This window comes from Enoplosus armatus, chromosome 23, assembly GCF_043641665.1.
Source record: "Enoplosus armatus isolate fEnoArm2 chromosome 23, fEnoArm2.hap1, whole genome shotgun sequence".
NCBI lineage: Eukaryota > Metazoa > Chordata > Actinopteri > Centrarchiformes > Enoplosidae > Enoplosus > Enoplosus armatus.
Genome location: NC_092202.1, coordinates 9,949,098 through 9,960,149, shown reverse-complemented (window position 1 = coordinate 9,960,149; position 11,052 = coordinate 9,949,098). Strand labels below are relative to the sequence as shown.

General features: G+C 42.1%; 1 protein-coding gene across 1 annotated transcript in view; it reads left to right on the top strand.

Annotated features, from left to right (window-relative positions):
- The window catches only part of ppargc1a (peroxisome proliferator-activated receptor gamma, coactivator 1 alpha), a 238,349-nt gene extending 231,875 nt beyond the window's left edge, over positions 1-6,474 (top strand). The window contains exons 9-13 of the mRNA XM_070929619.1: positions 492-584; positions 1,484-1,604; positions 3,449-3,570; positions 3,893-4,044; positions 6,344-6,474. Of these exons, the coding sequence (XP_070785720.1) occupies positions 492-584; positions 1,484-1,604; positions 3,449-3,570; positions 3,893-4,044; positions 6,344-6,447 (592 nt within the window). The 3' untranslated portion in view covers positions 6,448-6,474. The remainder of the gene's footprint in view (positions 1-491; positions 585-1,483; positions 1,605-3,448; positions 3,571-3,892; positions 4,045-6,343) is intronic.
- The last annotated feature ends 4,578 nt before the right edge of the window (positions 6,475-11,052 follow it).

The window sequence follows — 11,052 nt, the reverse complement described above, 5'->3', positions numbered from 1 at the left end:
AAGAAGCTTGTTATATTTTCATGCAAGAAAAGATTAATAGAATTTCAACAAAATAATTCTCAAAATCCCCCCTCTCTGTTTCAAGTTTCACAGCGTAAGATCCTTGATCCTTCCAAACTGGCACTCTTTTGCTTTACCAAGCTTCCTTCTCTCCCTCCATAATTCAGGTCTTCCTTCTTCAGCAACCCGTCAATAATTAAGCATCAAGCTTAAGGAGTGCAGGGGTACAAGATCTACAGTCAGGCCACTAGGGCCTACAGTATTGACCATTTCCTCATACAACATAAATAGCAGGTGCTTGGATATGCTAGCTCAGGTGTGTACAAAAATGCCCACTTTCTGTGGCCATGGGTTTAGATTAGGACAAGGCTAGGAGAATACAGAATGCGTTTTATTTGGCATTAACCCAGTTAGTTGAATTGGGTCCCAAAGCCGTGAACAAAATCCACGTAGTAGTTTTTATATGTAACATTTTCTGTTTTTCCCCACAGGTCTCGTCACAACACAGATTCAAGCACTTTTCGTTCCAGGACTCACAAGAGCCCCCTCCCTCAGTCTCGATCTCCTCTCAGCCGCAGGCCAAGGTGATTATTTTAAATGAATTATTTAACCTCTAGTTTTATGTCATTAACCTTCATTTAGTCGAATACTTCAGGTTAGGACTAATGTTTATTCTTACCAACCATGCACTGAAAGTAACTTTTCCCTGTCACCACTCTGTCATTCCTTTTTCACATCAAGCTTTTTCGCCGTCAGTCCCATGGCCACATGGGGGCCCTGTGACAAACTTTCAGGGCAAATATGTTTAATTGATCATGTTTTATTGAACTAGTGACAAAAGAATCCCAAATCATACTGATGCGCATTCATACTTCACTGATGAGCTGACGCTCCCAGCTGTATAATGACGCATATTCAACTTAGTGCCTCTGTAGTTTTCTATGAGCCACTGCAGAGGGGACCATTTCATATGCAGAGACGTACTGGCACAGTGCAGAAAGAAAGCGAGAGAGAGGGAGACTGACACCATCTCAGCGCTCCGAGCTGATTTGGCACCCACGGGCCTAATGACACCCGACAAGCCCGAGAGTCGCTCATCAGTCGAAAACTTAACGGACACGTCTTGTGCTAGTCTGGGGTGGGGGAGAAAGTTGCACTTTCGTTCTTGATGAAGCCCTAACTAAGCAGAAAGTAATGACATGTGAAGTTGTGCTGACAGTTGCAGCTGCCTGGCTCCCCGACCGCGCTGCTCGCCGGCACTCCCGCGGGCCTATCCTGCGGGCCTCCGTAATCATAGCGATGGCGAAGAGACATCTTATTAACATGTCTATTTCCTTTCCCCCTTCTCAACCATCAGTGGTGAGAAAACAGCCGCCTGCTCCTTGGTGAATGCTGGCTATTGTTCTTCACAGACACCAACAGGAAGGGTGAATTTAGAGGACGAGCTCGGACAGTGATTTCATACGTATTCTTTCCTCCGCAGGTATGACAGCTACGAGGAGTACCAGCACGAGAGGCTGAAGAGGGAGGAGTACCGGCGGGACTACGAGAAGCGGGAGTTTGAAAGGGCCGAGCAGAGAGAGAGGCAAAGGCAAAAAGCAATAGTGAGTCAACTGACCAAACGCCATCTAATTTCCTCTATCCGCTTTTTTTTTTTTCTATGCTTGACTTAACATCTTTCCTGGCGACGCTGACAAAAGACCACATGCAATCACTGTTGTGGTACTTGTCCTGCAAACACACAGAAAATCTCCCACAGACACACACGTTACTTAGGATGAGACAGCCTCCAGCCCCGTGCCATGTGCCACAGTGTATCCCTACTGAAAGAATACATACAAAGTGAGTTCCTGAATGATTCAGGCGACAGGCCCTTCCTCTTTATCTCCGGGTTGTGTATTTTTAACGTCTCTGTCGTCTGGAAACACTGTCGACTCTTATTAATCACACCACAGGGGTAAAATGTTAAAATAGTGGAAAACAGAAACTAGGAGAGCAAGACGGGGGAAAGGACAAAAAAAGGAAACAGCCACTGATTCTCTCAGTGCTCTTATCCTTTTTCTGTATCTGTTTCAAAATTCAGCCTGATGCAGTGAATATCACATTCCTCCTGTATCTCCGCTCTCCATGTCTCAGTGTGAAATTACTCAGGTTTCCAGCGGGGTAGCGCTACTACCACCCGTTGACAAAGCACACATTAAATGATGCAGTAATGCAAACCTGGCTCGGCATGCATACATTTTCAGAGATGGAAAGACAAACAATTACGAGCAGTAAGGCTCAAGCTGTCAAACAAGGTTTTAGAGGCCAGGGATGTGAAAGCGTCTCCTTCTGTCTGTCTGTCTGTCTGTCTCACTGTGTTTTTGCCTCATTCTCTCACTCACTCTCACACCCACACACACAGGCAGCCCCTCCGGGTGCCATCAAGAAAAGGCTGCCTATTTATCAGTTGTCAGCAACTAAACCCCTAATTCAGCAAATACTTTTTTTGTCTCAACCAGTATGTAAGCATTAAAAAGAGTGGAAAAAAAGCATAAATAATGGTAATCTGTAGTTAATTTGTATTTTTCTCTGCTACCTTATATAAGTCTAACGGGGCAAAGGTGAACTTTGAGTTTAGCACCAGGCAACTGATTTACATACATGTTACTACTTCCCTCAAGACAGCATTAAAAATTATAACGGGCCTCAATGGACTTGCCCCAGTAATGGCAAGTAAATGAATGAATAAATAAATAATACTAGTGATACACTATAGCCCTAGGCTTGTGCTGTATTATATGATTAGCAGATGCAATTAAATTACTCAAAAGCTGTAATTGCAGCCTGGTGCAGTTTGTTCCTAAATTATTCCACTATGACCCCCTCGTCCTCTAAGGTTCAAGGAAATCCATGTTTTTTGCCCTGTGGCTCACTGCTGCTGATCTTAATGCTCCCTCTCTATTGGAAATGAATATCCTTAACAATATTAACAGACCACTCATTTAGCAGCCATGCCTAGTGTGCTGTGTATTGTGTTGCTTTCACTCCCCAAGTTGTAAAGAAAGAAACAGGCTTTTCTGATACATGGCTGAGTCACCCCCACAGCGTTATTTTTAGACTTTAGACACAAACTTAAGACATGGCATCATTTGATAAAAATCACTCCTGCCTCTGGTTGATGAGTTGCAGAGAGAAAAAGGAATTGTAGTGCCAAGTCAGACTGAGGGCGCTCTATCTGCAACTCTATCAGATAACAGGAAGCAAGCTGAACCAATCACAGAGGAACACAACAGACAGACAGAGAAGAGGGACAAAACCAGGGGGAGGTTAAAGTCAGCTGCAGTATCCACAGGAGTGATCAAGACCAATTCATTAGGGCTCGGTGAAGAATAAGAGGGGGAAAGGAAAAAACAGACTCCCCCTTCTAATCTCCTTCCTCCGCTCTGTCTTTCCTCTTAACGAGCAGGAGGAGAGACGGGTGGTGTACGTGGGGCGACTGAGGTCCGACTGCACCCGGACAGAGTTGAAGCGCCGCTTTGAAGTCTTTGGCGAAATTGAAGAATGTGCAGTGAACTTGAGGGACGATGGGTAAGGACTTCCCCAGGACTTTCTGTTCATGTCTGTGTGTGCACCTATATGGCAGTCTTAGTGTAGGGTTATAGGAAACTTCTGTTACTGTTGAACTTAAAGCAAAGGTGAGTGTTGAAGGTCTAAGACAAAGACAGCTTTTGCAGTCTCAGAGCGTCTTCCAATCTATCTAGTTCGAGTCCCATGGAGCCCCAAAGATACACTTTTATTGATTCTCTTTTGCATATAAATAGCATGATCTTCATCTAAGACAAGGCCCCCCTGTTCAGTTATTGTTGCCCCACAGCGCCACTCTGACGTATCGTTTTCTATTCTTGACCAGGGACAATTTTGGCTTCATCACGTACCGCTATACTTGTGACGCCTTTGCCGCCCTTGAGAATGGACACACCTTACGCAGGTCAAACGAGCCTCAGTTCGAGCTGTGCTTTGGCGGGCAAAAGGAGTTCTGCAAATCACATTACACGGACTTGGGTAAGTGCAGCTTCGTTGTTCTCTCCATCAGCCCCCTGCAGTCGTGCAGTGTATTTGCGTAGCTGGGAGGGCTGTCAGTGAAAAGAGGCAAAAGAAATAGGGGGAAAATCAGACAGCAAAAAAAAGCTAATGCTTCCAGATCAAAAGAAGACCCATCTCTGTGCTGGTAACAATTCGTACAGCCCTGAATGTGTCCACTAGGCATTCATGGTTTAAAAGGGCAAAGAGAGTTCAGAGGTCAGTCTGTGAACACACAAAGAATAGAGCTCCATTTCCTCCCTGCTAGTAGCTGTCGTATCTCAAGGAAAACAAGGCAGACTCCATCACTCATGTGGACATGGGATGCTTGTTTCTGCTTTGTTGATATGAAACGCAACACATTAGGGAGAAAGATAGCACTTAAAAAGCACATGTGCGGCTGTTGGATATATATATGTTTGTGTGGGTGTGGAAATCACTTTAAGATCATGGAGAAAGAGGGAGAGAGGAGGAGAGATGAGATTTCAAGGAGGAAGGCGCAAGAGAAGAAAGGCAAGAAAATAGATGAGGTGAGAAAGAGGACGGTGGGAGCAAGGTTAAGTCCCAGCAAAACCCTCCCCTCCCTCTAGAGTGAGGTTCCATCTGTTGCCAGCTGTTGCGGTGGTAGAACCTTGATGTGACACGTAGGGGCGGCCATTTACATAGAGGGAGGGCCCACTGTGGGAGCATACCTACTTATGCCTACTTATGCATACCCATACCAGGGGGCTGTGGCAGACTGCAGTATAGCAGGATTCATCGAACATAGGTGATACATGCATGTATGTACATGGCTTCTACATTGGATCAGAAAATCTCTGACAGAAATCTGCACTCACATGGATGCTGCTGAGGTTTGAATGACGCGTTTGATAAATAATGCAAGATATCATTGAAATCAAGGCTTTTGGCTTTTTCCTCTGGCAAGATGCCCCACTTATGACGTGTGAAGGGAAAAAAAGCTACTTTCTTCTCTTCTGTTAGTCGCAGTCGTTAGGTTGTTAGGCGATAATTGAGAGGCCCTGTTGAAACTTAAGCGAGAGATGCCCCATTATGTTAAGTGTTGCACACCCACAAAAGATCATCTCCTCCGTTTGATGATGACATATTCGAGAGGTATTGACTGTTGCTTCTGCAGCCGGTTTTCCTCTGACATTTATTTACCAGCAAAATGTGAGGTCAGGAATGTATAATGCACCGCTACAAGAATGTCAATGGGTCACTCCGGAGAAAAAGAGCACTTTCCTCGATAAATGAAGCGGTTACTATATACGTTTTCAAAGCACATGCTCGAAGCCATCAGCTTTTAAAGGGAGGGCATGATGAGAAATTGACACACAGGGAAACAGTTGCTAATCCCAAAGCCTTGAGGATAGACATTATGCCGAGATTGACTAATCAGTCTACTGGAATGGAAAGGCCTTCATTCGACCGCCTCTTTGTCAGGAACAGGCTATTTTGGTCGTCCCCAAACTGATAGCACAGGATAAAGAGATGGAGAGGAAGGGAGCATCCTATAATAGTGTGGTATCCAAACCTCTCCCTCGTCTTCTCAATCTTATAGGCTCTCGCTTCTTTTTTTTTTGTTTTCAGAGACACTGTCCATTAGTTTTAAGTAGAGCACCGGGGTATTTTTCATCCCTCAAGGTGCGCAGTGTGACACAATCCAGCCCTCGGCCATTGCATTAGATCACGACTGGCGTCTTCTGGCTGCCATGGTCATTCCCATTTCTCAAAGCTCTCGGTAGTGTGCTGCTGGGCCCTTTGGGGGCCCCATTTGTGAAGCTGTCTGTTGGCAGAGATAAGATACTCCTTATGTATTATCTAGTTGATCAGGAAAAATAGGACATATGAGGAATGGACAGACAGAAGGATGTTGCCTCTGTGTAAAAAAAAAAGGTACTTTTTTTGTACCCTCACTATTTGAATTCTTTGACAGTTGTCACTATATAAACATGCAGTTATGGATTGAGACATTTTCCAAGTATTTATTGTGTCCAGCCAAGAAATCCTCCAGGATATAACCCCTCATAAAACATTACCTTTAAGTCTGACTGTGGGCGTACATGAGCTGTGCATTATATTTGAGAAACGTTCGAACTCAATAGCATAGCAACAGCTACACATGGCTGAGCATTAACGGAGCGAAGGCAGAAAAAATCTGTGAGCTCCGACCGTAACATTCCCTGAGAATACAAAGGTCAGCCTCTTGTTTTATGTGTATATTTTGTAAGTCCTGCTCTGCTCAACACTGACCACAATCCTTCTTGCTCGCTTTCAGACTCCCATTCGGACGACTTTGATCCAGCCTCCACTAAAAGCAAGTATGACTCCATGGATTTTGACAGCTTGCTGAGGGAGGCGCAGCGCAGCCTGAGAAGGTAACCAGTTTAGCGGCACCTGCTGTCTGTCACAAAGAGGGACTTCTGATACCTCACTGTTGTCTCTCGCTCCTTTGACGACGAGACTACCAGAAGTTTTACACTCTATGTCATAGAGTATATAAGAATTAAGTCTATAGACCTATATCAATATAAATGAATATATCACAAATAAAGTTTACATGAACATAGCTGCTGAAGAGCTGGGAAGAGACATTGCATTCTGGGAAAGCCAGTGAACCCTCAGAACATGGTGCACAGGTTTGGTGCACTCTACTGCTGTACAACCATCAGTGAAAGAAGAAAAAAAAAAAACTTTCATGATTTTTCTTTTTTCTCTCCAAGCACTACAATGCCCACAATTCTTTGGGAGTGAAAACATGCAGCTTGTTCAGCCAGATTTGTTTTTCTTTTGCTGTTGATTTTTCTTTCTTTTCTTCTTTTTGAATCTGGTGTTTGGATCTAGTGTTACATTACAAACAAGAGTATGGGGAATTGTATCTTGGAGGTGGAATTCTCAAGGTAACATTGTTGTCTACATTTTAAGGAGAAATGTAGCCGTGTATTTACAAATACTATAAAAAGGAATATTTTTATTTTATGTACATATCGGATAAAGTTCTTTATTTGTTACAGCTATGCACTGTAAAATGCAGCCTTTTTTAAAAATGATAACATTTCTTAATTCAGAATGTCGATCTGTAGTAATTACAATACTGTAAAACATATTGTACACCTACATGATGTTTAGCAGACATGATATGATTGTAAAAAAGAAAAAAAGATGCGTCCGATTGCTCATTTTGAGGGAGCATGTGAACAAACGTCCTTTTTTAAGTTATTTTGTTGGGGAAAAAAAACAGTCAACCATGTATAGTTTTCTCTGTTTATAAAGTTTCTCAATCAGTGTTTTTGCTTATACAACCAGTGTAAAGTGCATTTCTAACGTGTTTTTCATGATTGTAAAAAAAAGTACCCCATTTTTTATTAATTATTCTGAAGCAATCAGTATATATATATAGTATATATATATATATATATATATATATATATATATATATATATATACTATATATATAACCACACAACTGCTTTGTATGGTTCTCGTTTTGATTACCTTCAGTGAAAGAGAATAGTGCATTCAAATCTTTTCAATGAGTACAAACACATATTTATCTATTTATTTTAATATTTGAATCAAGAATATTTATGCCTTCATGAAATTGATTTGCCGTTTATGTTGTCCTTCGATTTGTGTTATTTAACTTACAATCACCAGACAGGGTGTACAATAAATGGTTTGGTGGGGGATAATATTACCTTCTATGCCTTTCCGAAACAATCAGAAACATTCAGCTAATCACTCCAGCAGTCAGCCCCTCATCATCCAAGTGATTTCTGTCTCCACCACCAGTCAGATCTGCAGCATGTCGCTGGTTTTTCTTTCCACTCAGAAGCAGAACACGAAGCAATAAAATGATTTTGCAGGAATTTTTGTTGTACCACTGTAAACACTTCGCTCCACTCACGCTTGATTATGTGAATGCCAAACAAAAGTTTACAATTTCCTTTTCCTGAATTTTTTAAAGATCTTGTATTTGATGTACAATATATATATATATATATATATATATACATATATATATATACAATAATGATACTATTATTCACAATAATTACAAGATGATTAATTATTATAACAATGATAATAATATAAATGAAGGAAAAAACTATATAAAAAGCAATAAATTATTTTTCAGAGTTGTATTTTAGCTCCTACTGTTGTGTGATTTTTGGACTTGACCCATTACCCAGTCGCTGGTAGCTCGGATGACTCCATTCCAGTATTTTGGCATTTCATCACCATGACATCACCCTGTGCGGTAAACACTTGATTGTCCCCGCTCCCGCCTCCTGCTCTTCCCTTTAAGATGTAATTGAGTCTATGTGATTGTAATGCACGCATTACCTTGTGACATCTGTGCAAACGTGACTGACTCTTAACTCCACCCTGTGTGTAAAATGTGTCGAGTTGAAACTGTTTGTTGTGTAGTGCATGGCTATTACAGGATGACAGTCGGTACAGTATATACCACTTTGGATATCCGCCTCTCAGCTGTCTTAACTGGCAGGTTTTAAATGGCATTCTATAAGCCTAGAGAAAACTACTCAACAATGTATCGCATGCCGCGCCACTTTCCATCAGCGCCCCCCCACCCCTCCACACACCACCTCCACTCACAGTCCAGATATCACAGCGCCGTCGACATGACATAAAAGGTAACCTTGCGGTTTCTGGTTCAATTAATATCCCGTTTCTTGCGGGAGCCAAGTAATGAGAGAACCAGCTCCCATCACAGGAAGGAAAAATCTTTTTGTATGAAAGCTTTGCTGATCACAGGCTTCCTTTCATGGAGTTTGACTGTGGAGACAAGAAAACGGCTAATTTTTCTGATGCAAAGAGGCAAAAATTGGTCGAGGGAAGGATTAAAAAAAAAACCTTTACCTGTGTTTTAGGACATTGTTTTACTTTTTTGCTGTCTGTATAGCGTTTGGGTAATGGTGTCGTGTCCCATTTGATAGATGTGGCTTTAATCATTGTAATAAAAAAAATGCTTTGTAAATTGCCTAGAGTAGCAATATATTATAACACCTTATGGTTCAAATTTCAACTGTGGCGGACTTTTTAATAATGTGACCTATTGAGGACTTTGCCACTGCTTAAACGTTTGTTGGGTAATCATGTTTCTTTTGGAAGGACAATATGTGTATGAGCAAATGTATGTATGTGTGAGTTTGTGATTTTAGGCAGGAATGCTTGTGTTTCTGGAAGTGTATGTGTGTGTGTTTGGGGGTAGGGGTGGGGGGGTTGCTCTTGGTTGTTACCTGTTTGTGTCCTATCCACGTTGCCTTCTGCCAAGTCCTTACCAATGCCTTTGTGGTTCTACCTATTGTACGACTTTCTTGTGAATTTCATTTTTTATGTGCAATTCTCATCAGCCTCACCATGCCAATAAAGGGAAATGTGTTTGAAAAAACAAAAAAAAAAGCCTTTCTTTCTTTCAGTGGCTTCCCTATTATCTTCCTTTCCTTGTGATGAATGTTCCCTCATCAAGCACTGTTGTACCACTTTCAGTCAGCGCTGTGGAATGATTATGATTTGTGCTCTCTCTGATTACTATCAAGGAGACATCCTTGAAATTTTTAAAAAGGAAGATTTAGAAGTTATGAAAAGAATGCATGTCGTAAATGTGGATTCACAATAAATTCATCGTCCCCGCCCCTCCTGCGCTTATATATCAAAGTGCTGAATGAAAGCTGACTGACGCAGGAGGAATGACACAAGCCCATCCTCAGCACATCTGTCTCTCTCTGAAGTTTCTCCCCTAATAAAGAAACTCAGCTTAATTCAGAGCAACTTCCCTCTTTGATATTCATATCACCTGGGAGAGAACACTGTAGTCTTTGTCTGTGTCCACAACTTGACTCCACACCATGAGTCTGCAAGTTAATTAAAAAGTTGGGGGGAACAATTTCATTAGCGCGATGGAGAGCTATAGTGAGTTGATGGTGTGCTTGATATTCAATGGGGCTTCATTATGACTATAACAACCCCCCTTTTTTCTTTAACACACACACACACACACACACACATCTTAGCCTGGGAGCTGGGATCACACCGGGAGCTCCCACCATGTCCTTTTTTACTGGTGCAAAGAGAAATATGGGAAGAATGTGCATTAAACTTTAAGGTTGGGGGTCTGATTGTGTTTTTTATTAAGGCCGCTGTTTAGCCCCGGAGAAGAGAGCGGCTGGCTTTCATTTCGGCTAGGCTGGCGCATTACAGCGGGAGGTCTCCTTCTGCTTGCCCTTTCCACAGAATGAAACTGTCCCTGGAAATCTCTCTGCTCCCTGTCGGCTTTTTTCTCTCCCACCTCTCTCTTTCCATCACGATAGGATGGCTTTTTTATCTGTTATGTGTCTTTTTTATTATTAACCAGTAGATAAGCAGCTATCTCTACTCCAGTTGGAAGTAAGTGGTAGCCTTGGAGATAATGGGGTTTGATGGGGCTGGGCTCTCTGTGGGACAAACACTGAGATGTTGCCGCTGAGTTGTGTGGCTCGGTATTTTATTTGGCATCTAGCTGTGGCTGCTGCGTCGCTTGCTGTTGAAATCCCGAGAAATGGCCCTCACTATTCAGCCTTTTGTTTCCAGCTATGTGACGAGAATGTGTAAATGGTTAGTGTTTCGGTGGGCAAGCAGTAGAGAGCGACTTGAAAATGAAAACCCTGCACATTTTTATTACCTCCTTCTACTGCTTGTCACAGTATCATGTAAGCAGGTTAGGGTGTGGAAAAAGCCGGTCTTCGATAATAAGATTAGACTACCTGAGACTAGTTAATTAAAGCCTGTGGGGTGGAACATGAGCAATCCTACCGGTAATTTACTATCAAGAACTCTTTCTTTTTTTTTAATTCTCTGCCTTGCACAAGATACATCAAGAGTACAAATTTCCTTTCTGTACCAATAGAGAACAACTGACATTGAAGCAACATTTATCTCTGATTCTATCACAATAATTAAAGTTGGGTGACACTGATTATCTCT